General features: G+C 41.0%; 1 protein-coding gene across 1 annotated transcript in view; it reads left to right on the top strand.

Annotated features, from left to right (window-relative positions):
• Positions 1 to 1,239: 1,239 nt before the first annotated feature.
• Positions 1,240 to 27,494, top strand: part of MYH15 (myosin heavy chain 15) — a 144,714-nt gene continuing 118,459 nt past the window's right edge. Inside the window, 10 exon segments of the mRNA XM_090286803.1 lie at positions 1,240 to 1,265; positions 1,427 to 1,515; positions 5,366 to 5,468; positions 8,024 to 8,177; positions 9,561 to 9,726; positions 10,347 to 10,374; positions 11,707 to 11,800; positions 13,821 to 13,913; positions 17,197 to 17,260; positions 17,351 to 17,446. Of these exon segments, the coding sequence (XP_090142929.1) occupies positions 1,240 to 1,265; positions 1,427 to 1,515; positions 5,366 to 5,468; positions 8,024 to 8,177; positions 9,561 to 9,726; positions 10,347 to 10,374; positions 11,707 to 11,800; positions 13,821 to 13,913; positions 17,197 to 17,260; positions 17,351 to 17,446 (913 nt within the window).

The following is a 27,494-nucleotide window of genomic DNA, read 5'->3' as shown; positions in this document are numbered from 1 at the left end:
CACTCTATAGATCCCGGAGATGGTATCATCTGGCACACTCAAGTCACCACAAGAAAAGACTAGATTAAGTGTAGTGAAATACATTACTTTAGTAGGTGTGTTAATTATCACAGAAAAAATGGTTGCAGTCCATGGGGGGGGGGGTGTTAGACCATGGCACTAATGAATCCTTGAGTGGGACACTGGAGGTAAGCAAACTTGGCAAGTCCTTCTCTGCCTTCTTATCTGTAAAGTGGGGCTAATAATATTTGCCATGCAAGCTGGAGCAGAAAGGGCAAAGCCTAAGCCTTTTTTTTTTTGTCAGAGAGAATAACCTCTCATTCTGAATCATGGTGAACAGGTGCCATTGCTTCTCCTCCATGTTATCAAATGGAAAGTGTGAAGATTAATGTAAAACAAGTAAAGTGTTTGGTATAGAGTGACTTTATCCCCGATGATTTGCCCAGCAACCCAGTCCCTCCAAAACTGGAAATGTTTGAGCCCAGAGCTCCTCTACTAACACAGACTCACTTCTTCCACCACAAAAGCTGCTCCCCACCTCCAGCACATGCCTCTGCACTGCTGCCCTAGGCCCGATTTCTGAATGACTGTCTGCCAGTGGATTTGTGTTCCGTCTGCTCCCAGACACACATCTCTGCTGAGATACCTTTCATTCCTTTGCTCTAGTGTGGAACATCTCCGAAAATAACTTCTCCCCTCTGTCACCACCATCTGGCTACAATGCTACATCAACCTGGGTGCACCTAGACACCTGCAAGCCCTTCTTCCACTCATACCAAGGGACCCAGTGTCCTCAGTTTGATGTTTCTCTACCTGACCCATGCTCTCACCTGCCAAGGTCAGAAGTCTGCAGTTCACGGTTGCAATATGACTTTCATGGACTCTAGGCACTTTTATCTTTGTGAACCCTTTCCTTCTTAAAAGAAAAAACCTAGAAATTATATTTTACAGCTGGGTTGGTGATAAAGACTAATTAATATAACCCAGCCTGGATTCATTTATATATATATATATATATATATATATATATATATATATATATATATATCTGTGTGTGTGTGTGTGTGTGTACATATACATATAAAACGTTCATATTTGTTCTGATTTATTTTAAAAGAAATTAAAATATTTTCATGGGCCCCTAAAGGTATCATGGGCCATAGGTACTGTGCCTAGTGGTTAAATTGGCCCTGCTAGAGTCAGGTGTTCTTGAGTCCAATTTTGTCATAAACTTGAGACATGACAGAGAGTGAGGAGGAATCAAGGTAGTTAAAAAAAAGACTTAATGCTTTTTGGCCTATCTATAATGAATGGTTTCTAATTTTAGTGCCTGATGCCTCGTTTCCACGTTTTCCCCCAATTCATCTGTGGAGTGAACACTTTGAGCTCCCTTTTAGGCCTAAGTGTTGGGGTCGATCACTTTAAGGATAGACTTGTCAGAGCTTGGAGAGGCTGCAACCTTCCTCAGAACAAGTGAGGCTGAGCTGCTTCTGCTACAGGCCATGGGCTTTGATGGTAAGATTCGTGGTGGCTGCCGACTTCACTTTATTTTACTGCTTCCAGGTGGCACCTGAAATAGTTGATTTGGCTGAGAGGAAAACATCTGTTCTGGAGCCTAACTTATTTGCTTGAGGTGAAACCCACCTCTATTAACCTGTGATGGAGCAATGGAGGAGCTTGGAGAGCCCAGTGAAGCACTGGAGTTTTGCAGAGAATAGGAGGAGTGCTGGGAGGTGGCCCAGGTGTGGCAGGCCCTGCTTACTTGTCCTACAACATGCTTTCTCTTTTAGGAAGCGCAATTATAATACTGATATCTGCAGGAGTGACCCAGATCAAGCCGTTCTCAGAAACCTCTTAGTTGTCAGCGAATGCCATAGTAAAGAGAGGGGGCTGAGACTTAGACTGTAGATTGGGCTTGTTTACTGTAAAGAAGAAAGGAAAAGACTGTGTGTGGGAAGGCAGGAGAGATAGAGGCTGTCTTTGGCTGTCTTCAGAATTTACTAATGTTGGAACTCTGTCCTCTGGATGTCTTCTAGGTCAGCAGGGCCACTCAGTCAAGCACTAAACAACAGATAATTGGGAGACTTGCTCACCCTGATTAAGAATTTCTTGGTAGTTACAGCCAAAAACTAAGGTTAATGAGGATTGAGCTTCATGATAAAGGCTAAGTGCTACATGAAAACCTTTAAATAAATATTTCCCCTCTCCCTTTATGTGTCTGGGCTGCACAGCCATCTTCTGAATTTCAGTTAATTGGAGATTTGGAGTCAGATTCATAGTGTAATCTAGCATGAAGCCACCTACATATCCTAATTCCAAAATTATTCATAGTGCAACATAAATACTGACTGAACATTGTTCTAATACTCAAAATTAGTCAACATTAGGCTTTAATATGGCCAATTAGAATTCAAGCCAGTTATGTAGGACATTATATTTCCATCATAGACCAACTCTGGATAAGTTCCCAGTTTCCAGTCATTGAATTTCATTACTGTGATTGCATTTTAGAGTAGCTAATTATAATCCATCAAATCAAATATAATAACACAACTATCTCTGAGGTCAGAACTGGTCATGCAGAAGCTTATCTCAGGTAGTTAGATAACAAAGGACAAGAGCATAGAGATGCCAGGGAGAAAATCAAAATTGAGCCAAAGCACTAAAGATAATTGAATGATACATTCAGTAGAGTCGGTCGGCACTCTAAATAATTACTTAAAATATATCAACCACATAATTTTTAATTAATTTTTTGGCCAAATTTATTCTTCCTCATAGAAATTCCCTGACAGCAAAAAATACAAGAGTCAGCAAAAATTTTCAGCCCCCCTGGACTAGCAGACAATGCAGTATGCTTTTCTGAACTCAGGCCAAGTGAAAGCAGTGTGATAAGAGTATTTGGCAAGTAGCCTTGGGTTCAAATTCCCTGTCCTTGATGTTCTCTAGTTGTGTAATTAGAGTAAATTAACTTCTTACTGAGCCTTGGTCTCCTCATCTGTCAAACTGTATAATAATACTTACTCTGCCTACCTTCCTCCATGAGGACCAAATGAGACAATAAACGGGAAACACAAACACAATGTGTAGGATGATGCCTAGGAAAGAAAACTAGAATTTCTGGGTGTCAGGGAGGAAGTATGCTTTTAGAGATGGAGACAAAACACCATCCCAAAGCCAAATGTAAATGCTTTTTCTACAATCTACTTAAAATAACTACAAAACTGACTTTTGATCTGTTTCCTAGGAAAAAGACTTGAAAGAAATGCTTCACATAGATAATGTTGCTTTTCTGAGTTATTGTACCTCATGGGTGATTTTAAAAAATTTCTTTGTACATTTCTCTGCTTTTAAACTTTCTTCAGTAAATACATTACCATTATATTGGGAGAGATATTTAATCATCTAAAAATACAAAATCATGTAGACAAACCTCCTGAATTTACAGATGAGAAAACTAAGGCCCATGGAAATGGGCCTTATATATCTCATTACTAGGAAAACTAGGACTAAAATCATGGTGTTCTGATTCAAATCCATTGTTATTTCTATTTCCGTCTCTGCAATTATTTATGAATGCCAAGTATAAAGTTGACTAAGTTCATTTACTTCATCTTTAAGAATATCCCCATCAGGGACTGGGCCTCATATAAATAAGGGTTTCAGAAAATTTCTCCTCTCCCATTGTTTCCAGGGGTGATAAAAAAAATTGCTAATTAAGAGGCAGGTGATTAACCCAGCGCTTGAGAGAAACAATGGAGGAAACAAAGCTAAGCTTATGAGACAGAGGAAACATGTTGTAATGCAGGAGCTCTGATGTAGGAGGTAGGCGATCTAATTTCTAGAGTCAGTATTCTAATGACTGCCACTAATTAGCTATGTGATTTTGGATGATTCTCTTAATCTCTTTTCTTTGGTTCTTTTCCTAAAAAGAATAAAAGGAAGGGGGGAATCTGTGCCAGGTGCTATCTACATTTGGTTTAAAATACAGCGTATTTACCTTAAATACAAAAGGTATGTAAATGGGTCCTTTTCATAAACAAGCCTATGTTCATAGAAAAAACACAAAACAAAATCCATGTTTGCGAAAAGAAACCAAAGGAATAAATACAATGCAAACCAGCATTTACAATGCAAATGACAAGTAGAAGCAAGTGCAAAATCAGTTAAATAGGAATATAAAAATCCTCTGGCCCAGCAGTTTTAGTGGCGAATTTGTTGCAATCAGAGAAACGGGGAAGGGAACACAGTGTAGATGGTGATGGTAAGAAAGTAATGAGCAAAAAATTCTTTACAGAGACAAACATGGGGGAAGAAGGGGTGAATGCTGCCCAACTTCACCTCTTTCTTACACAGTTTGTCTCCAGGTTTGTCTCTGGTGACAGCCAGTCCTGCAGCCTGAGGCCTCCCTAGTTTTTGTGGTTCCTGTGTCAGGGGTGGTGGTGGTGACAAAGTTGGCTGCAGCAGGGTTTCACCTGTGCCACGGGCTCAAATTTTCCCTCTTCCAGCCAAGTGCTCTCGTCTCCCCTCACCCCTATCTGCTTGAGAAGCTCTAATAGGGGACTTATGTGAGATTCTGGTAAGACTCACTTTGCTTTAAAAGTCTGTTTTTTATTCGTCTTCCCTGGCTGTCTGCTTCATGTGGGAAAGAACTTGAAACGTTGCCTCAGGTGTTTGTAAGAGCTCTGGATCGTTTTACCAGAAACCTCTTCTTGGTTAATCACTTTCTGGAGGACTGCCTTTCTTAGGGGTAAGTCATGGGCGTGAGGAGGCTGAGGAGAGAAAAATAATATATCAGGAATAGTGACATGAACCAGTTGTGCTACATGACAGAAGTAACTCATGTTTCCTCTGCCTCAACCTTTCCCCTCCAATTCTACCATGTAATTCTGTTACCAGGCTTTCATTCCAAAATTAAAACTAAGGTCTAAAGAAATCCTGAAGGACAGACATGACCACTAACCTACATTTTCACTTAGCTGTAACCAGCCCCTCCTAAGTGAAGTTCTTTGGCGGGGAGCTGGGAAGGGTCAGAGCACCAGGACAACCACCAGGGTCCAGGGTTGCGAGTAGGAGGTAAGTGCTGGGGTTGGGAGGAGTGGGTAAGTTTTGGGTAGGCAACTTTCTGGTAGCAAAATGGTGGATGAAGTTCCCAGCCTCTGCTTGCTGAAATGTTTCGTGTTCCTACAGAGTCATTGTGTGGGTGTATTTTCAGGCTGACCTTTCATGATTTTATTGAATTTTGCAATTACCTACAGTGGCAATTTCAAGTCAACAAACAGACTGAAAAAAAAAAAGATCATACCTATCAGTATGAAAGTGTCTGACATATATAGTGTATAATCCATATCTTTTTTTTCTACAGAAAAGAAGAAATGTTGGATTCATGACAGCAAGAGCACTTATGTTGAAGCCAAGTTTAAAGGGAGTAGAAATGATGATAAAATAATCATTGAGACAACTGATGGAAAGATAAAGGAATCACTATTTTACCTCAGGAATGAGTAGGTTCTCAATTTGACTAAATAATTCATATTTTCTATAGTAGTTTAATTAAGAACCTGTCTTAGGAGATGCCATTAATAACCTCAGGAAACTTCATTCATCTTTCAGAAGCTTCTCCACTTACTATCAAAGATTTAATGACAAACATTGGGTAAATCAGAGTAAACTGGTTGCTGGTGGTCAAGATCATTGACTCTGGAATTCACACATTTTTTTCACTTCTGTCATCAATATTTCAAGTTTCTTGTTTGTTTGTTTTTGTTTTTTAAGGAGCCCCCGGGAATGCATAGTGACCTAAGGTATAAAGCAAATTGTGTTTACAGGATCGAGAAAGAGAGGCATAATCTGAATAAGAATAGCAGTGTCAGAGAAGCCTGGAGATGTGGAAATGGTCCATAATGTTAAATTCTAGGGAAAGAGGTTAAGGGCCTGGGGAAATCCTTGCATTTCAGAATTAGGAGGTCACTTATGACCTCTGAAAGAGAAGGTTAGGGCAAATGTTGGTACATAAACTAGACTGTATGGGGTCATTGAGACAATACGTAATAAGGCTGTTAACAGTCCCCAATCCCTCGCAACTCAGTTTTATCAGGCAATCCAGCTGAGAGGCTTGCCTCCTCTGAGCACAGTCTCCAAAACTACTATCTTCCCAACAGTATTTAAGGTGACTTATAAATATAATGTGGTTACAATTATGATTTTCAAAAGAAAACCTAGAACTAAGAGCGTGAAAGTAATAAGTCAATGATGTAGAAGAGGAGTCTAAAGATGGTTTATTTTGTCCTGTTAGTTTTTCCACCATATTATGGGGGTCCCATTCCCCCAGCCCCACTCTGCATCTCCCTGGCTCTAGGCTTCCTCTTCCTGATGTTAGAAGTCACTCCACTTCCAATCACTATTGGTCTTTATAACACTAACAGAGGCAATAAAGCCAGTGGGTATAGAGTAATATTTATGGAAGAACATTGGCTATGTTCTACAAAAGAGAAGGAGTCCTTCTAATATAAAAATTGAAAAGACACAAACAAAAAAAAAGGGGTTACTGTTGGAACAATGTTAAAGAAGACTGTGGATCAGGAATACAGAGAATCTGAGAACCTTGGAAGAAGATACCACCAACTTGGAATCAACTGATGCCAATACTAATTAATCAAGGAAAAGAGCTATAGAAAATGGTGTTAAGAAACTTTTGAGAGCAACTCTATGCAACTATTTGATAGTAGCCATGCTTCATATTAATGAAGTGATCAATATTTATTTAATACCTACATGTCCCTAGATTGTGATAGACCTTTTAACAACTATAGAAGGAGACATCAAAATTCTTTCTTAAGGTGCTTATAAACTAGCTGGGAAATAGTCTAACACAGTCCATTATTCAAATATATATGAGTTAATTTCCTGAAAGCAGCCAGAAAATAGTTCGCTATTCACTTAACGCAGAAAACCCCACAGAATCATGCAAATCAAGAGGCTCAAATCTGTGTGTTTGCTTTAAGAACACTCATGAGACTGCCCATCAAGGACATGCATATTCAAAAAGCCATGAAATACCTGAAGGATGTCACTTCACAGAAGCCACATATGCCATTTCATCATTACAATGGTAGAGTTAGTAGGTGTGCCCAGGCCAAATAGTGGGGCTGGACACAGGATCAGTGGTCCCAAAAAGAGTGCTGAATTTTTGCTGGACTTGCTTAAAAATGCAGAGTAATGCTGAACTTAAAGGTTTAGATGTAGATTCTCTGGTCATTGAGCACATCCAAGTGAACAAAGCTCCCAAGATGTGGTGTAGAATTCAACAAAGCTCATGGGCAGATTAACCCACACATGAACTCTCCCTGCCACATTGAGATGGTCCTACTGACAAAGAGCAGATTGTTCCTAAACCAGAAGAGGAGGCTGCACAGGAGAGAAAGATATCTGAGAAGAAACTGAAGATACAAAAATTATGGCCTGAGAGTAAATTCACCATAAAATAAATACTAATAAAAGTAAAATATAGATAGATAGATAGGTGATAAATAGATAAGTTCATAATGTCAAGGTAGTACAGGTTGTATATAGCATAAAAGACTTTACAACAACAAACTGAGGGAGTTGGAGAAGGTATGAAGACGACGATATATCTTGAACTAAGACTGAAAGGATGACTCTGCCTCCTTGGTTCCTTCTTCTAAACCTATAGCATATGTTGAAGCAACTTGAGGGCCCAAATCATACCTACTGTAATGTGGGTACTATCAGAGGCAATCAGGGCCAGTGAGCAGCTATATGATTAGGTCACTGCAATTTAGAAATGTTGATTCAACAGAAACACTTTTTTAAGCTTCATCATTGGGCAAGGAAAAAACATGGGCAAAAGGAGCCCCTTCTTCTTCCATTAAGGTTGGTTTAACTTCTTCTGGCCTCATCTCTAAGGAGGCATCTGCTTCTTGACTCTGAAAGTTTTTTGCAATTCATGGAAAAATAAATAAGCCTAGAAAAAATAGGAAAATATATATTAAATTTTTCTTCTGCAGAGTCTGAGTGTCAAGGAGCAGGAAGTTCAGCAGATGAATCCCCCAAAGTTTGCAATGATTGAGGACATGGCCGTGCTGACCCACCTCAAGGAAGCCTCCGTGCTGTGTGCCCTGAAGAGGTACTAGGACCATTGGATGATCTATATTCGTGTACAGGCTCTGTGCTGAAACTTTATATTGGCACTCATATTGGCAATATCCCAGCCCCTCTTCGGTGAAAGAGCTGTCATTGAATTTCAGCCTAGTCACATGGAGATAACTCTTGAGAAGTGCCCACAGGATGGGTTCTTATTTTAGCATTACCCAGTTATATTTTGTCAGTATTAATATTCCTTCCCAGAAGTGGTCCTGCTAAAGTAAATGCACGAGACCTGGAGCCTGATTGACCAGTGTCCAAATGCCAGCTCTGTCACTTACCAGTTGTTAGGTTTCTTATCTTCTTGAAGTCACTTTTACAGTAAAGAGAGATAATGCCCATCTCTCCAGGGTAGCTTGGAGGATTTAGTAAAAGAATATAGGTAAAGCCTGAAGTTCAGTGCCTACTACCTAGTTTGTGCGCAATAAATGGAATTTTTTCCCAACATCATTAAATTGGTGATGGTTGGCTGCTGAGATTTTTATTTACTCAGAGCCTATTCAGCAGAAGCAGCACTGAGCAGATTAGGCTAAGATGATGGCATTTGGGACCCATTACTGTGGAAGCCTTGACACGCAGCCAGCCAGCTTGCTCCTTGGCTCTCTGATTAACTGAATGACTGTATGTGTCCCTGGGATGCTTTAACAAAATTACCACATACTGGGAGACTTAAAACAACAGAAATTTATTCTGTCACAGTTCTAGGGGCCAGAGTCCAAAATCGAATCAGCAGAGTTACACCTCCATGAAGCCTCTGGGACAGAATCATTCCTTGCCTCTTTCAATTCCTGGTGGCTATTGGCAATGCTTGTGGCCATATCACTCCAATCTCTGCCTTCATCTTCACACGGCCTTCTCCTCTGTGTGTTTCTTGTATAGACATCAACCACTGGATGTAAGGCCCACCCAGATACCACCTTGAGATCATTAACTTAATTATGTCTGCTAAGACCCTTTTTCCAAATAACATCATATTCACAGGTTCTGGGGGTTAGGACGTGGGTCTAATTGTGGCCACAATTCAGCATTCCAGTGACTGAGTGACTCACATGATCTTTTGCCCCTCAAGACCATAATTATTAGGTTCCTAATCTTGCTGAGGCACAGATTCCCTTCTGGACTCAAATGCTTACAAAATTTGCAGGCTTGCTGTTAGTTAGCATCTTCTCTATCTGAAAGGTGTTTGCGTCAGACACTAGTGGTTAGGTTCTCCTAGGGAGAACCTGGTTCTGTCTCTTCCTGTTAGAACTCCCTTTCCTGCAAGATTCCAAAAGCTCTCTCCTTCCAGTTCTTTTATAAATAAATATTCGAGCAAATGTTACCTGACAGTAAAAAAGCTGGTAAGCCTGGAAGTATTTCTAACCTGTTTTCTGAAATCTTTCCTGAACTTCCTTCAGACATATTTGGGCCTCTTCTGTGTGAGCATAAACCCTTATAAGCAGCTTCCAGTGTATCAGAAAGAAGTGGTGGCCACCTACAAAGGGAAGAGGTGATCAGAGGGCCCCCCTCACATCTTTGGTGTTGCCAATAACACCTTTCAGTGACTACCCTACAAAATGAAAGGTAAAATTATCTGCTCTACTTTTTCTGTGTCACTTAGAGGCACATAGGCATTGTGAGCAGAGTGTGGCCTTTACAGTCACCGAATCACTTGAAGCCTCTTTTTCCTCCTGCATAAAACATGGGAAAAATAGAGCCTACCTCGTGGGGTTGTGAGGACGATTAGCTCACACATCAAATTAAGTGAGATAATGCATTGAAAATGCTCACCCAGTGGCTGGCTCAGAGTAAACCCCCTGTAGATGGCTGCTTTGATTATATAAAATGCCTGCTAGAGTTTCTGGCATAAAGAAGTTTTTCTGTAGCTATTATTACACCATGCTTCTTAAAAGGCTTAAAATGGCACAAATGTCAACCATTTAGTCAGTTACTATTTGCATTTGGAGCAAGAAAATAGGTCTAGAATTTGTATGTTCTTGTGACTGGCAGACACAGGGGCAGGGTAAAAAATCTATTTTACTCTGCACTATTTTAAATGTTTTTTTTTTTCTAACTGTATACAGAGCAAATCCCTCCTCTTGTTATCTGCTTCAAATTGCCACCGAGGAAATTTTGAATAAATTTATGCCAATACATAGAAGCTCTGGCAGAAGCATGTTCTGACATTTTTCTCTCTTTTGTAGATCAAGAGAATCAGTCTGTAGTCTTCACGTAAGTGCTTGTCTTGCTTTTTCTTTTTGGCTAGCAGTGAGTTTCAATGGAAACAGACACCTACATTTTCACTAGGAATAAAACACAACTTTGCTGTCTATGAATTGTTTGCTCTTTAAATACAGAATATGTTCTGGGAAAGAATAAGGTACTCAGGGAATTACTCCAAATATGATGCCAGCCGGGCTGCCACCATCATTTTAGTAGATCCTTTAGAAACCAGAGTGCACAAGCTGATTTTAATCACCTTCTTCATACAGAAAACTCCCTGTCCAAATAATCATTTTTAGAGGTCTCTGGACTCACTAATTAGGCAGAGAGACTGAAAATCCAATGGGGATGACCATGGATCAGTTAATATGTTATTATGGCAGCCAGATTGGGGTAGGCCAAGGTACATTGAGTAACAGGAACTAAAAGATGGTGTGGCTTGGCAGGACAAGGAAGAGGGTGAGGAAGAAGGAAGGAAAACATTCAATGATACGATATCATATGTCAGTTTTGATGGGAAGAGCATTGACTGGCCAGGTAAACTGTTAGTGTGGTGGCTGAGGGGACAGGCTGAGACTCAAGTGGCAGTGAAATGCTCACGTCCCTGGTCTTTCTATGCAATCATGATGCACCTCATGTGTTGAGCTCTCTGTTGGCTTCAGCCATGCCAATAATAATAATAATAATAATAATAATAATAATAATAATAATAATAAAACAGCACCTCAGAATCTTAAGAGCTGAAAGGACAGTTAGAGTTCAGCCCTTTGTAGATAGGATAGACTATTTTCTAGAGTTCCATGTGGGAAAAGACAGGCCTTGAGACTTTGACACTTTGGATGATGAGGCTGTAAGTTCATCATTCTGTTCTCACCACATTACAAAATTAGCTGATTACAAAAGGTAGAAGGGAAGGCTGAAGCCCAGCTGCCTGGTGGAATGATTGGTAGGCCCTCTTCTGAGGGAGATGGTTAGACCTGGCCACGAGGTAGCCTCAATATATGAAAATCTCCTGAACAACTGGTAATGAGGAGAACTATATCTACTTAGTAGAGGTACTCTTTAGCTTTTTGTTAACTGGACCACTAGGCATAGGCTTCTTGTTTTTATAAGTGTCTTTTATCTTTCCAGATTTTTGCTAATGCTGTTTTTACAGCCTGAGCTGTCTTTTTCCTTCTCCCAGCCAATTAAATGTCTGCATCTCCTTCAAGTTCCCTTTTAAGTTCCACTTTTCCATAAAATTTTCTCTTCTTGCCTTAGCCTATATGGTTGAAATTATTTAACTTTTATTGTATTTATACTCTAAACTGGTTAGCTGTGTCATTGAATTTACAATTGTAGAGGAGAACCTGGTGCTGGAAAGAATGTGAACACCAAGCACATTATCCAGTATTTTGCCACCATAGCAACCATGGGAGAATCTGGGGAAAAGCTGGTAAAGGTTCACATACCTTGGCAAAAAAGGTGAGGTGGCCCTGTCCACTGATCATGGAGGTTGTGCCCTGACCACTGACAGTGAAAAAGGATGGGGAAAGAACCACAGAACAATTGGAAAATTATAGAAAAGTCTTTTGTCTCCCATTTTTTCTTCCCCTCTTGAGAGAATGAATCATCAATGGCTGCAAATCAATAATCCCAAAATATTAAATTATATAATTTGTTTCAGATCTGCTTCAAGGGGCATTTACTGGCCAACTCTTTGCTGATTAAACCCTCTGAAAATTAGACACTTAAGATCCAAACCACCTTTCTTAAAAGCGAAGGTCAGCAATGCCTTGAGTAGCCACTTTTGATATTTCTGAATCACTTTAGCTATAGTGGGCTGTCGGACTCCCATTAATGTGGGCCAAGTAGAAGTCTGCTTCCTCTACCACTAACAGCTGCATCATATCTCAAACACCTGATGAATATACCCTCAACCTAATCACATTCCAGGTTCTGAGAAACCTAACCTTCTCTCTCTAGTTAATTGTCTGTATCCTTGGTGATTTTTTAAATTTTGCTTACTTTGTTTAGCTTCATTAACAGGCTGATGGCCTTCATAACAATTTGAAGATAACTAGACCATGAGAGATGGTATGCAAAACAAAATTAGATAATGCTGAGTGGAATTCAAAATCAATGAGTTATTGAGCTGTTAGAGCTTCACATTTTCCTATGTCTGGCATTGTTATTTTGCTTTTTAAATTCAATCCTGATTGTTTTCTGCTGTTTTTGCAAAGTTAGACGTACATCAAAATAGCAATCTAATCCAATTTTCAAACCATGAAAAGTTTCTTTTCCAATCACTGAATTCCTGAATTTGATTGATTTCCTTATCATTGAACTCTATAAGATATTACTTCATTTTTGCATGCATTTTAGGTTGTTTGGTGTGCATTCAGTCTAGCCATTGACCTTATGATAATACAGAACACAATACACAGTACAGAACACTTTTCTAAAAATCTTTGCTCATACAGCCCTTTTACTTATTTAAAGGACAATACACACGTGATATTTTACAAGGGATATAGTATTTGTAAATCTATACATTCTTGAGTAACATATACTATGTAATTCTCCTCATGACATAGGTCTTTGAGGCTGAGTAAAAGACAAAAGCCATTGCAGTCTGGGCGCTGAGTGGTCATTGAGACTTGCTCAGTGTAAATGACTGGCTTTGGCCCATCAACTGAGCACATATGATTCAAATTAAGATCAGTACCATCACAAGTCTTTGCTTGACATGGACTTCTAGATTACTAGGAGTGGTAGCAAAGAAAAATATAATTTAGTAATGTCCAGTGTCTGCTGTATTATCTCAGGATAAAATTTCAGATATGAGGATTAGATGGGAAGAGAGTGAGATCAACAATGGGGAAAAATACATGGAATCAAGTTTAAAAACAGGCTATGTTATTTGTTGCTTATTTGGTAAAATATCCATTTTCTTTTCCTACTCAGGCCAATACCAACCAAAAGAGAAGCATTGCAAATAAATTAGCTCCCACATATATTCATAGGGGCATTTTATATCATTAGTCTCTCATCCATTTATTTTTCTGAGTTCCCTTTCCAAAATAATATTTCATTACCAATTTGGAAGCAGCTTTTTAAAAATTCTCACCCAAAGACATGCTCATTGATTTTAGAGAGAGGGAAAGGGAGGGATAAAGAGAGAGAATGAAACATCAATGTGAGAGAGAAACACCCATTGGTTGCCTTTTGTATGCACCCCGACCAGGGACTGAATCAGCAACCCAGGCATGTGCCCTGCTGGAAATTGAACCTGTAACCCTTTGGTTCACAGAACAATGCCTAACCAACCAAGCCACACTGGTCAGGGCTGGAAGCAGTTTTGACTACTTGTTATCAAAGCAAGAATGGGGTTTGACCTGGAGATTGAGGGATTGTCACAGTACAGAATTCTGCTGAAAACTTTATCAGTTGTACTTCTCTTACCTGTATCTCAGGGGACTGTAGAAGATCAAGTCAAATAAGTGAATCCTCTCTTAGAAGCATTTGGAAATGCCAGAACCCCAAGAAATGACAGCTCCTCTCGTTTTGTAAGTAATATAATTGAGCAGTACATAAGAGTCTTCAATTTATAAGCAAATGGTGAGATTCATGTCTGAGCACACAGGTATGAAGAAAATGTCTAGCACACCAAAGAAGATCTTTGACTGAAGCTTATAATATTAGATTCCTCAAAAAATTTAACCAGAAGTATCATTAAAACAATTAAATTACATAAAAATATGTACTTGAGAAGCTTCTAATACTTTGTCAATTTTAAAAAGAAAATATTTATTTTAATAGTTTCATTTTTTAAAGTATATTTTATTGATTATGTTACAGTAGTCCCAATATTTTTCTCCTTTGCTTCCCTCTACCCAGTACCTCCCTTCCCTCCAGCATTCCCACCCTCCTTAGTTCATGTCCATGGGTCATGCATATAAGTTCTTTGGCTTCACATTTCCTATATTATTCTTAACTTCCCCCTGTCTATTTTGTACCAACCAATTATACTTCTTAATCCCTGCACCATTTCCCCATTTCTCCCTCTTCCCCCTCCCAGCTGATAATCCTTTAAATGATCTCCATACCAATGATTCTGTTCCTATTCTGGTTTGCTTAGTTGGATTTTGTTTTTAATTTTTAAATAATTAATTAAATAATTAATTAATTTGGGGAGGGGACCCCACTCTGTAAAAATTCCCCTCTCTCAGACTTAAGACCTTTCATAATCTTATAAAGGACAATGGGCAAAGGTCTTGTGGTCTTCTAGCTGCTTCAAGCTGGACATGGTCATCATCCTACTTACCCTTGGGTCCAGAAATCCCTAATAAGAGTGGGGGTGTGGAGGGGAGGGTGGCCTTCCCACATGGGGAAGGATCGTGCAGACTCCAGGTCAGTTGGCTATCCTTGTTGTATACTGGGGGCAACATATTTGGCAACAGGGTTAAAAGGCATCATTAAAACCATAACCACTAGATGACAAAAGGCAGGGATTAATTTTTCAATGTCCCACATTAGGGGAAAAAAAAGACTTCTTTGGAGGAAGGTGTGCAAAGCATGTTACACCTGTCCAAAGCCCTTTTGCCCACTATATTTAGTTGGGGCTGAGGGAAATATTTTAGGTTTCCCTGCCTTGCAACTGAATGTCTTCCAAATAAGACAGTCTCACAGATCTAGAGAATATTTTTTTTGGTTATGTTGCATAAATTAACATATGTGTTCTTTTTTTATAGTGCATAAGCCTATGATCTCATTACCTGAGTGATTGTCTTTATGTATAGGCCTCACTTAATCCTTTCTGCAGTGCTGCCTCCTGAGACTCAATGGTTTGGCTGAACTAAGTGGCTGGTTGGTGAAGTATGGGGTGGTCTGTGGGCTTCACTTTAAAACTGGTTTCTCTTTTCTATCCTAAAGGCTTAGACAGATATGGCCTAGGGAAGCTTACCCAGCAAGTTCTAATAATGTTTTATATTTTATCATATTTTACAAATGTGAATAAACTTTTTTCTTCATAGTTTCCTATACTTTTTATAACAAATCAATTTAATAAACATTTTGTAATTCACTTAGTAAAATTATTATTTTTATTCCTGACTATTGCCACCTCTACCCCTGCATATTTTTCACTGGGGATTTTTTTTATTGGGGGAAAATAGTATTTTTAAGTAGCTTTTGATAACTACTGCAGACCCATAATTGAAGAAGGATTTGGATTTCAAATGCTAATTTCACAAATCCATTTTATGCCAAGAATGCATGGCAGGGAGTGACTATATAATTTATAAGGAAATTTGCAGAAGGCTTCCTGTTTGAGTCCCTGGGCATAATTAAATGAGAGCCACCTGCTAATTTAGCTAGTTTCCACCCAAAGCCTTAGATCTACTTGCAATGTCTGACTGAATAACAGGTGCTAATATTGGTCCATAAAGCCAGTTACTGGATTTGGGATTGTTAGAATGTGAGGGAACTTTCTGCTGAAATATGAAAGAAAACAAGCTGGAAGAAAAAGAGAAGAGAGAGGGAAAGGGAAGAGAGGGAGCAATAAAAAAAATGGTAAAAAGGATGAGTAAAAGAAAAGAAAGACAGTAAAAATAAAAGGGAAAAAGAAAGGGCTATCAAATGGAAAGAAAGATGAATAAGAGGGAAAGAAGCAATAAAGAAGAACAAGAAAAAAGTTGGAAGGCTAGAAAGAAGTAGAGAAGAAAAATAAACAAAGATAGATGAAAGCAAGGAAGGGGAAAAAGTGGAGAAGGGAAGAGAGAAAAGGAGGGTCAAAATTGAAAAATCGAGGTTAAATTTTTTCAATTAATATATATGTATTGCATATGTGTGTATAAATGTACATTATATATGTATGTTTGGCTCCCATTATCCTACATTTTTTAACTTACCAGCTCAATCCCCGTCCATGCAACCACTCTCCTTTCCTTCCCAGGTCGCAGTCCTGCCCTGACTCCTTTCCTGCATGGCACACTGCTTATGGCCAGCACCAGCACTCTGTTTTGCAGGCTCTGGCTGCCACGGGCCTGCCTCCTTGGCTGTGCCTGGCATTCTGACATAGGCTCTGTCACCCCAGGCAGCCTTTCTGACCCACTTGATCCTGTCTGTAGCTTTTCATTGAGGAGGAAGGAAGTGAGCCCCATCTATTCTATTTGCCAAAGTGGTGTTTTAAAACATAGATTCACATCACTTCTCTGCTTAAAACCTCCCGTGTCTCTCAAGCACACATATTCTAGAACCCTACTCCTCCCTGAGCCCACATGGCTCCTATGATATGGTGCCCAGAGCCCGTCTACCTCTCAGGCTCTTTTTTTTTTTTTTCCTCCTTTTCTCTATCTCAATAAACTCTGGCACAACTGGACTTTCTTTGGATTTCAAGACATATCAAATACTTCTACATTAGAGCCATTGCATTCACTGCTTACACCTAGAATCTAGAAGTACACGGATCACATCTATTTTTCTATTATGGTATCGCCAGTGCCTAGCAGGCATCACAGTAGATGCTCAATGAATGTTGGTTGAATAAAAGAATATGCTAAACAAATATGATTTTCCTCATTTTTAGATAAGGACACTGAGGCCCAAAGAGATTCAGTTATGCACATAACACCCAGCAGATCTTCAACTAAAATCCAGGACTACTGCTGGGCCTGATGTTTGTCCTGGCTGCCTCCTGACATTGACTCGTGTTATCTCAGAACCATGTTACTTTTTTTTTTTTTTTTTTAACTTTTTTATGGAAGTAGTCACTGTGTGAGTAGTATGTATAATGAAGTCAATGCAACTGTTCGACTTGTTTCAATGGGAGACTGTTCTGTGTCCACCTAGGGCAAATTCATCAGGACGCACTTTAGTGCCAGAGGCAAGCTGTCTTCTGCAGACATTGACATCTGTAAGTGGCTGTCACACTGTCTAATCACCTTTCTTCTAAGTGTTGCAAGAACACCTAAATATGTGTCTCTATCCATTTCTCATAATGCAGATTTTCTTGAAAAGTCCCGGTCGGTTTTTCAGCAGCCTAGAGAGAGAAACTACCATATATTCTATCAGATTCTGTCTGGAAAGAAAGAACTTCATGGTAAATGTATTATTCTGGAGGTGAGTGAGGATCATTCTAAAGCTAGAGACAGAAGTCAGATTATCAGAACTGGCAAAGTGCTATTTAATAAGTCTCTTAGCCTCTTTGCAACTCAGTTTATTCATCCCAAAACTTGGAATTGATCCAATTATAGAACCTATATTCTATAACTTTATATGGGTAGAGAGTAAATGGTAACATCTTTTTTATTTTTTCAACTTTGTAATATTTGGAGGTGGGTAGGATGATCAACAAAGTTAAATGAGTGTGTGTGTGTGTGTCTGTAAAAAGTATTTGATAATTTAAGGCCTTAAATGATTAGAACCACATGGGAGTTATAAACAAAACCAAGAGGTAGGAGACATTACCATGGTATGTAGTGGTCAATGGGAATTTTATAAAGAAGAGAAGGTTTGGGTTGAGATATGAAGAACAGGAAGCAGATTTAATCAGAGTAATAAGTGAAGTGTTTTTCTGAAGGAACAGTGTATACAATGTTGGGGACAAGGCAAGGCAAAATCAGGGAACAGGGAGACAGGATTAACTAGGGAAAGGATTTGCTTAGAGGAATAGTAGAGATTTTATTCTGATGGTTTCTGAACTCAGGTTGTTGGGTGTGTGAGTGTGTGTGTGTGTGTGTCTGTTGTTGAGGTGGGATGGGGTAATAGGAGGTCATGATTTGTTGAAGAAAATGACAGTCAAACTGGTATGATGGGCAGGATGCACTGGAGGTAGAAATACTAGGGGAGAGTAATTACAATAATCTTGGTATGAGATGACAAGACAGTTGTCCAAAGTAGTATCTGTGGGAGTAGGAAGAGTGGGGAAAGGGATGGATTCACGAAAGACTAGAAAGGTCTTGGCAATGACTGAATGTAAGAATGAAAGAGATTGATGAGTCAAAAATACTCCCATGTTTTATAACATAACTGGGATAGAGGTAGTGCCATGGACAGAAGGAGAAAAGCAACTTGTGGGGTAAAAGGAAGAATTTCATGTATTCCTTCAACAAATATTCATTGTGAAACTGGTGTGAGTGCATCAGGCACTACTTTTTAAGCATGGAAGACAGAGAAGTAAATGAGGAAGACAGGTTCCTGCCCTCATGAGCTTACATTCTAGTATGGAAGGCAGGTAACAAACAAATAAATATATAATTTTAGAGAATGAGAGATCTACGAAGGAAAATAAAGCAGAGTGAGAGGATAGAGTAAACTGAGATTTGGTAGGATATCGGGTGTTATATTTTAGATAAGATGGCCAGGCACAATCTCTCTGAGAAGGCAATATTTTTCCAGATACCTGAATGCATGAGAGAGCAAGTAGACACAGATATTCAGTAATAAAGTTCCAGGATGAGGGAACAGTGAGTGCAAAGGCCCTGAGGCATTTGGTTTATTCTTGAAATAGAAAAATGACCATTGTACATGGTGGAGAGGAGAGGGTAATATGTAAGATAGGCAGGGGCCAGACCACATAGTACCTTGCCAGCTAGGGCAGAGAGTTTACTTTAAGTGCTATGGGGAGTCATTGGAAGGAGAGAATGACAGGCTGATTGGGTTTCAAAGGTATTGCATATGATGTGAGCTAATGAGGACAACAATGGCCCCACTGGAGTAAATCTGGGATAAAATGGAGGATCCAGGTGAGCAAGTTGATGGGGAACAATGCCCCAGCCTGTTAGGCTTAGGTTAAGTGTGGCATAAATCTGGCAGTGTTTTGACTAAGTGGTCTTCAACTCCAAAGTGCCGCCACCGGATGTGAAAAGCTCTGTAAACTGGACAACTATTTTTCCCATGGATGTAATTAGTGATATAAAAATAGCAGCTGGTCTCCTTGCCACCTTCCTACCACTTCAACCCGGAACAGATGTTGTTGGGCATTCCTTTGACTAGCAGTTGCAAATCTAATAGTCTTGACACGAATTTCTATGCTGTGCAGGGCACCTGACACATAGGGTCTGAAGTGGGTAACAGGCGTGACTGCAAGATTTTTTTTTTTCTTTTTGTGGAGTATCTTTGTTTACTAATAGAACTGTCTGAGGGCTCTGGGCTGCTGTGGAAAATTTGTTACTTTTTTGAAGTTCATCATCTTTACACCCAGTGAATTGACAGGGGTGACTTCAGACTAGCCAGACCCACGGTTTTGCGGCCCTTGGCTGGGAGGGTAGGCCAAGCTACAAGAAACACACAGAGAAATGGGTGAGGGGGCGGGATGGGGTGTGTGGTGGTGATATTTACCCTGAACTCATTTATTTTGAGTCTTTGGGGGCTGTTGGAATAATTGCTGCACAAAGCCTGACATCTGCTGGTTCAAATTAGGGATTGTCAGTTCACCTGTTTTCAACACAAATTGTCCTTTGGGACGTTTAAAAATTTGGAATTGTTCTGTTCATGTTTGCCAAAGAAAAGCTTCAGAGTATCCTGAGGATTGATACAATAGGGTACATCTTAGCAATGTGAAGATTATGTCCAAATTTTCTAAAATAGGAGCATTTGTGTACTACAAAAGAACCAGGTATGGAAAAATCACAGCAGAGAGGCTGGCTGCCCACTGAGGAAGCTGAGGAAATGGGGTCATGAGGTACCTCAGAGCCAGCCCCCTCCTAGTCTCCAAATGGCTTAGAACATTCACTTCTCTCCTTTCAGTTAAGGCTGACCTCTGTTCCAGGCAGGGCTAAATCCACTTCCTCAGTCGCCTTGGATATGGCTCCTTGAATTACTTTAGTTCTTAATGCCATCTGTATAGTGTGGTCCTGCACATATCCTCCTTTTTATCTTCCTTTGACTTTGTCTCTATATATCTATAATACCCATTTTTGCTAGTCCACTGGTGTGTAAACTTTTGGAGGAGGGGTCAGGAAGCATGTCCTTGCCTCTTGGAATCCTCAATACTTTGCCTGGTGTTCTGCATTGTTGGCAACCTGTCAAGAGGGGCCCTGATCCTGTCTCGTGGTGGCCTGAATGCCTCTGGAAATGAGATTGTCAGCATCTGGACCTCCTATGCTGGAGCATATTCAGCTGCAACCTTTTACGCATGAGGGCTCTCTTGAACTAGTCTATCTTTACCCACTTTCTCCCCACTGGTCGTTCGGGGGGCACAGGATGTGTTGGCTGGGCAGACTGTGCACTGCTCAGCTCCGGAGAACGCTAGTCCAGCTGGGGATTATGGGAATGGTTCTCCCCGGACCAGGCAGTGCATAGTCTCTTTAGCTGTATGTGCACAGCAGAGGAACAGGTAATGATGGGTGCTGTGGCAGACAGCAATAGCTACAGAACTTCTTTTGTGATCTAAACCTTTTTTAGCCCAATGGCAGCTTTGCTCCTTTTCACTGTGAACACAGGTGAATCTTGGAGAACATTTAGCCATGCAGAAAGTAAAATTAAATGTCAGGATGACATGTAAAACAAAGCCTTGAATGATATAAATGCTCACTTCCCACCTCTCCTGACAAGCTCCCTGTCCCTCATGGGCTCATAGTCTAGTCAACAATTTTCTGTGTGGGTCCTTATTGGCCTAGACAGTCTCTCTAGTCCTAATAGTGTCTCATAAAAGTACATTTACTTTTTTTTTTCTTTCTTTATTCTCTCAGGGCCATTCTCTTGATAGAAATAAAATAAATTAAATAAAAGAATCCCTGTTTACATGCTACTCCTTTGAGATAACCTCAATCCTCAACTCAATTAAAATTCATTGCCCCTTGAAAATAAAATTGTGTAAGGCCCAGTGGAGACGGTGCTTTAAGCTAAAGGCCTTTCAGAGCTTCTCAAACACTCAAGCGTTTAGTCTGTACATTCTTTGAAGCCTCCACTTCATACTGAGTGCAGCTCTCCTGGGGAGTGGTTAGGCCAGTGCCAGCAGCCATACTTCTTGTTGTAAGGAGACAGAAGAAAAATCCATTAGGTGAGCTTAATGCCTTCCAGAAACAATACACCTAGAGGGAGAGAGATGCTGAGGAAGATGTGCTTATATTATGCTTGCGTCCACCATTCCACCTTGCTAATGTAACCATAGACCTGCTCAAACTGTTCCTATCCTATTTAACAAGACCCGGAACCAAACTTTCCACCACTCATGAGTAACATTTGTAAACCCTTAAACTGCCACCCCTTAAAATCTCACCCCAACCCCTGGATCATCAAGATATGAATCTTGCCTCCTGTCTCCTTACTAGTCAACTTGCAAGTAAAGCTTCTTTCTTTTTTCAAAAGCTGGTGCCATATTATTAGCTTCTATGTGTGTGAGGCAGCGAGCTCATGCTTGGTAATGATTTTAGTAACCACCAGGGATTTATTTTGTCCTTGTAACTGCCTGCTCGAGGCACTGTGGCTCCCATGGGGGTGTAGGCCCTTACATGACTCTGTGGCCATCTAAACCAGTTTGTCCAGAGGCTCTCTGCTGCTAGGTTTCTGCACCCCTCCCCCACCCCTGCCCAAGTGCTCCAGGTTCCTTCCTGCTACTTGGAGTTCTGCGAAAAGAAACAAATCCTGGATCAGAGTACTTTCAGGTGAGTGAGTGACCGCTTTAAAATGTGCTTGTGCCCAAATTATTTGAACATCTCTTGAGGATTGTGGGTTCCAGTCCTACCCTAGGGAGACAATTGGAAGAAAGGTTATAACCACTGAGATCCTCAAAGGCCAGTTTTGAATCCCAGGGTCTCGGATTTCTTTGTCTGGAAAAGTATTTAATATACTATGCTCTGTGTGTGTCTGTTTTGTTTTCTGCATCTTTGGTTTAGACTAAAGGCACTGGAGCCCCACATAAATTGCCTTCGAAGTGGGAAGTCATTAACCTGGTCACCTTAACCTAACAACTAAAGTTGTGCTAAGAATAGGTAACCTATATTTTACTGTCACTTTGGGTAATTGAATCACAGTGATAAGTCTTTTGGGTCAAGTATGTTTGATAAACTTCTCAGAGTTCATATGTTAAAAGGAGACTTTCTTAAAATATGGAAATGGCTTTGGGTTATTCCAGTGTGCCCTTGGAATGCCTCAAAGATTTGCTTTCTCCTTATAAAAGAGAAATTTTAAACTAATTAGGATATTAAAATTACATGGGAAGTTTTGTCATATAATAATTCGAGTTTTTATCTTAAAATGTTAAATATTGTCATAATATATGTTAGAGAAAAACAAATTTCTTTGTTGATTGCATTATAACCAGATTTATAACTGTGAAATTGTGGGCAATGTTATATCTGGCTGCGGTCCTTTGGGATGTATTCTTCAAAATTGGTCAATACTTAGAAAAATGTTTTCCTTTCGTATTATAACACTGGTTGGCCCCAATATCAGAGTCAGGTGAGAAACGGCTCAAACGTGGTCTGTAAGCCAAAATTAAGGTTCAGAAGGAAGACCCTGAGGCTGAGGGGACAGCAAAAAAACCTGTCTTACTTGAGTTAGAGCCAGGTAATGATCCCGATTTTCTACATCTGGCTCCTCCCGAGATTCTTCCTCCGTATGAAGTGTGACTTCTTGCGCGTATGCTAAAGCTTTTACCAAAAATCCTAGGGCCACAGGACCTGCCTTCTACCCTTCCTTGCCAGATAGTCAGAAAGGAACAGTCTGGTCTCCCCAGGATATTCCATTTGGCCCCGGGTATACTTTGCCTCAGGCAGGGGAATGTCTTTTGGGACAAGTTCCTGCAGTCTAGATGACCAAGGTCAACCAAGGGGATTTGTGTATGTACACACCATCCTACTGAGATGATCCTGAAACGATGAATCTCTTCACTTGTGCATTTTGGAAGCCTCCATCGAGGAGGAGCTGGGTGTTGATGAAGGAACAGAGACCCACCCGGCAGAGCTTTGTTACAGATGCAGCAGTTTATTGCGCAGCTGCTGCAAATACTGCAGGCAGGACTCGAGGAAGAGGCAGTGGAAAGCCCACGAAGTAGAGACACAGCAGGTAGCGGCTAGCTGGGACAGCTCCGGGGACAGGAGCACGCACCTCAGCTCCTTCCTGGGCTCCTGACACAGCTTCCGTGTCTCCAAGGCCAGCCTGGGGCTGAGCCTGGGCCCCAGGAACACCTGAACTCCGTGCAGAAGCCTGCAGCAGCCATCGGGGTCTGCCCGGGCCCGCCCTCCAGCTCCCAGCAGAAGCACTCTGCATGTGCCTGATAACAGGCCTTCAATAAAGGGGCCCTAAACAAGGGCCCAAGAAGAACCAATCCACCTTCCTCGAGAGGGTGTTTGATGCTTACGACTGTCATGAGACAACAAGCTGCACTGCCTCTCCCAGCACTTAACCACAATGAAGCAAGACCCAGTAGGATGCTTACTGGAAGGAAAACAGCCAACCATTGGTAAGACCCCCTCCCCCACCCCAAAGTGCATATTGTCAAGGGGAGGGTCCTTTGAGGACAACGTGTCCTGATCCCCTCCCAAGATAAGGGAAGGAACTTCCCACAAATCAGCTTACCTGGTGCAGAGGCCAAGGGTTTTGTAAGCTGATGGATTTTGCTGCTGAAAATGAAGGGACATTGGGAGCTGGTCTCTAGAGTGGAGCTGAGGGGGCACGACCAAGTCTCTGGACAGGTAGGGAGGGAGTCAGGGCTGTAGCAGGGAGGAGGAGGCTCACAGTGGGGAGGCAGGGAATCGACTGCCAGGAATGGAGAAGATGGGGATAGAGAAGAAGGAAGGGGGACAAAAGGCAGAGCAAACGTGAGTGGATCTCATGGTTGTGATGCAAGACGTTATGGACTGGTGGGGAGTGGAAGGAGGTATGCTGGATGGCCAGCAGGGAACAGCAGGAGGTGGAGGATGGGCCTGAAGTGAAGGAGGAGAAACCAAACATGTTGGGGGTGGAGCAGGAGGTGGAGAGGAGTATGGTGATAGAAGAGGAGAAGGTGGAGGAATCAGAGGTAAAGAAAGAGAAGAAAAACCTGGCAGTAAAACAGGAGGAGGTGTTTGTTGGTCAGAACATAAAAGAGGAGGAAACAATGAAGTGTGTAAAAGAAGAAAAGTATTTCCTGAGGAAAGAAATGATGGGTGATACATAGATGAAAGAAGAGCCTCAGTTCCCCAGTGAGCTCGAGGTGTGACACCTGTGGTACGGAAGAAGCAGGCTGCCACTGTCTGTGTTGTATAGGGTCTTCTCACTTGCCTGGCTTAGGGTTAGATTTGCCCCTTAGAAACAGCTCCAAATGAGCTTCTCTGAAATGCTATATGGGACTCCCTTTCTTAAGATTATTACTACAATCTTGAAAATGATCATATTGCAAAATAAGTAAAATAAAATTATTCAGTCTCTAAGCACTACTTTATCTACCATACATAAATATGCCCATTGATGTCTCCTACAGATGTTCCCCTGCATTGTGTAAACCCAGGAGATGTGGTCCTCCTCAAGACTTGGTAACCTAAATGAAATAGACCCTGTAAGTCCTTCTGGTTACCCATGTCTAGCCAAGACCCCTTCATCCCCTTTACAGTTCCCAAATAGACAGGATGAAGGAGGAGAACCCAACCGTCCTAACACCAAATAGGCCTAGAAACCCAATATTGACTTTTCAGACCCTAATTACATTTGTGAACCCTTGACTACTCTTAAATAACTTTTCAGAAGAAGTAGGGCAGCTGAGACATCACCTGGCAAGGAAGTGAAGGTAGACTGCTTGCGCTCAAGAGTCCAGACCAGGGCTGTATAAACATAAATTCTTATTAGTTACTATTGTTTTGATTGTGATATTTGCTTGTATAGTTCTAGTATTCCACTTTCTTATGCTGTCTTGTATTTTTCCTGACTGACTTTGTCTTCTTATCAGTAGGCAGTAACTAGAGCGGTCGTCTCCCATTCCCCAGGATTGAGGAATAAAGAACAAAAATGAGGGATTTGTAATTTTAGACAGCTCAAATTGGTCCTACTCTGTTTAACAAGATTAGGAAACAAAGTTTACACCACTCACAAGTAACACTTGTGAACCTTTAAACTGCTACTACCCCTTAAAAACCCACCCCAAAACCCTGGATCAGTAAGACAGAAATGAGCTTTGCCTCCTGTCTTTTTGCCAGTCAACTTGCAAATAATGCTGTTTTTATTTTATTTTATTTTTTTTTTATTTTTTATTTATTTATTTTTTTACTTGGCACTTTTTATTGTCTTTTTGGTGGAATATTTTGGAAACCTTAGTACCACTTTTTCTAGTCTTTTATGTTATTTGTTTTTTTTAAGTATGTTTTATTGATTATGTTGTTACAGTAGTTCCAATTTTTTTACCCCTTTGCTCCCCTCTGCCCAGTACCCCCTTCTCTCCAGCAATCTCACCGCCCTTAGTTTATGTCCATGGGTCATGCATATAAGTTCTTTGGCTTCACCCTTTCCTATATTATTCTTGACTTGCCCCTGTCTATTTTGTACCAATCGATTATGCTTCTTAATCCCTGCACCATATCCCCATTTCTCCCCTGCCCTCCTCCCAGCTGATAACCCTCCAAATGATCCCTGTACCTATGATTCTGTTCCTATTCTGGTTTGCTTAGTTGGATTTTGTTTTTATTTTTTAGATTCAGTTGTTGATAGTTGTGAGTTTGTTGTCATTTTAGTGTTCATAGTTTTGATCTTATTTTTCTTAAGTAAGTCCCTTTGATATTTTATATAATAATAGTTTAGTGATGATGAACTCCTTTAGCTTCACCTTGTCTGGGGAGCACTTCATCTGCCCTTCCATTCCAAATGATAGCTTTGCTGGATAGAATAATCTTGGTTGTAGGTTGCTTTTCATCACATTGAATACTGCTTGCCAGTCCCTTCCTGCCTGCAAAGTGTCCTCTGAAAAATCAGCTGACAGTCCTATAGGCAACTCTCCACCTCTCTCTTACTGCCCCCAGGACTCTGATTTATATTTCACCTTTGACATCTCAATCACAATGTGTCCTGGTTTGGTCCCCTCTGGGTCCAGCTCTCCCAGGACCCTCTGTGCTTCCCAGACCAGTTTGTCCATCTTCTTCACAAAATTTGGAAAGTCTTCCTCATTTTTTGCAATTCTTGTTTCCTCATTCTGCACTGGTTGACTGTTTTTTTCTTCCTTACGTTCCGAATCATTGATTTGAACCCTGGTTTCCTTCCTTTCACCATTGGTTTTGTGTGGATTTTCCTTCGTTTTACTTAGCATAGCCTTCACTTCTCTTATGCGTTTGCCATACTCAAGCATATCTGTCAAGCCTGTGAGCATCTTTATCACCAGTGTTTTGAATTCTGTGTCTGTTAGGTTGTCTGTCTCCTCATCTGTTAGGTTGGCTATCTCCTTGTCACTTAGTTCTCCCACCAGAACCTTGATCCATTCCCCCTTTGGGGCCATACTTCTCTTTCTCCTCATCTTGACAAGCTCCTGTGTTTGTTTGCCTCTGTGTCTTAGGTTGAGCTGTCGCTCCTGTTACGTTGTAAGGGGCGGAGCCTTAGGGATTCATCAGTACAGGGCGACCTGTTTCCCCATGTTGGGGCATTGTATGTGGAGGAGGGGTCCGAGAGGGAACAATGCCACCTGCCCAGCACTTGTCCCTTTTCCAGTCACTTCTCCCACTTCTGCACCGGACCGGCGCCCTTCTAGCTGCTGCCTGGGCCATCGTTCCCAGAGTGGGTGGGTCTGCAGATGCTTAGGGCTGTATGGGCCCCCCAAACAAGCAGACTCTGCTGAGAGACCAGAAGTCTCTGCCTTTGCCCCAGCTCCCACTGGTTTGCACAGTCAGAAGCAATGAGGCTTGATTTTCCCCGGTGCTGGGACTGTGAGCTGCAGGGTCTGGTGAGGAGCCTGGAATGCTCCCCAGGTGTCCCTCCTGACTTTAAAATGTGTGACTGCACTTTCTGCTGGCCTGCTGCTGCCACCACACCGCATCTTCTCCACCCTGGCTCTGTCCCTCCTACCTGTCTGGATGAGTATTTCTTCTTAATATCTTTGTTTGCTGGACTTCCATGCAGTTTGATTTTCTGGAACTAATGATTGTTTCTAGTTTTGAGGTAGTTGTATTCCTCCTTAGTTATGGAGGGAGATGCAGCGTGTGTGTCTACACCTCCATCTTGGCCGGAAGTCTGTTTTTTAATAGTTCATT

The sequence above is a fragment of the Furipterus horrens genome, unplaced genomic scaffold (genome assembly GCF_987537825.1).
Source record: "Furipterus horrens unplaced genomic scaffold, mFurHor1.1.pri manual_scaffold_1, whole genome shotgun sequence".
Classification (NCBI taxonomy): domain Eukaryota; kingdom Metazoa; phylum Chordata; class Mammalia; order Chiroptera; family Furipteridae; genus Furipterus; species Furipterus horrens.
This window is presented reverse-complemented; position numbering and strand designations above follow the sequence as displayed.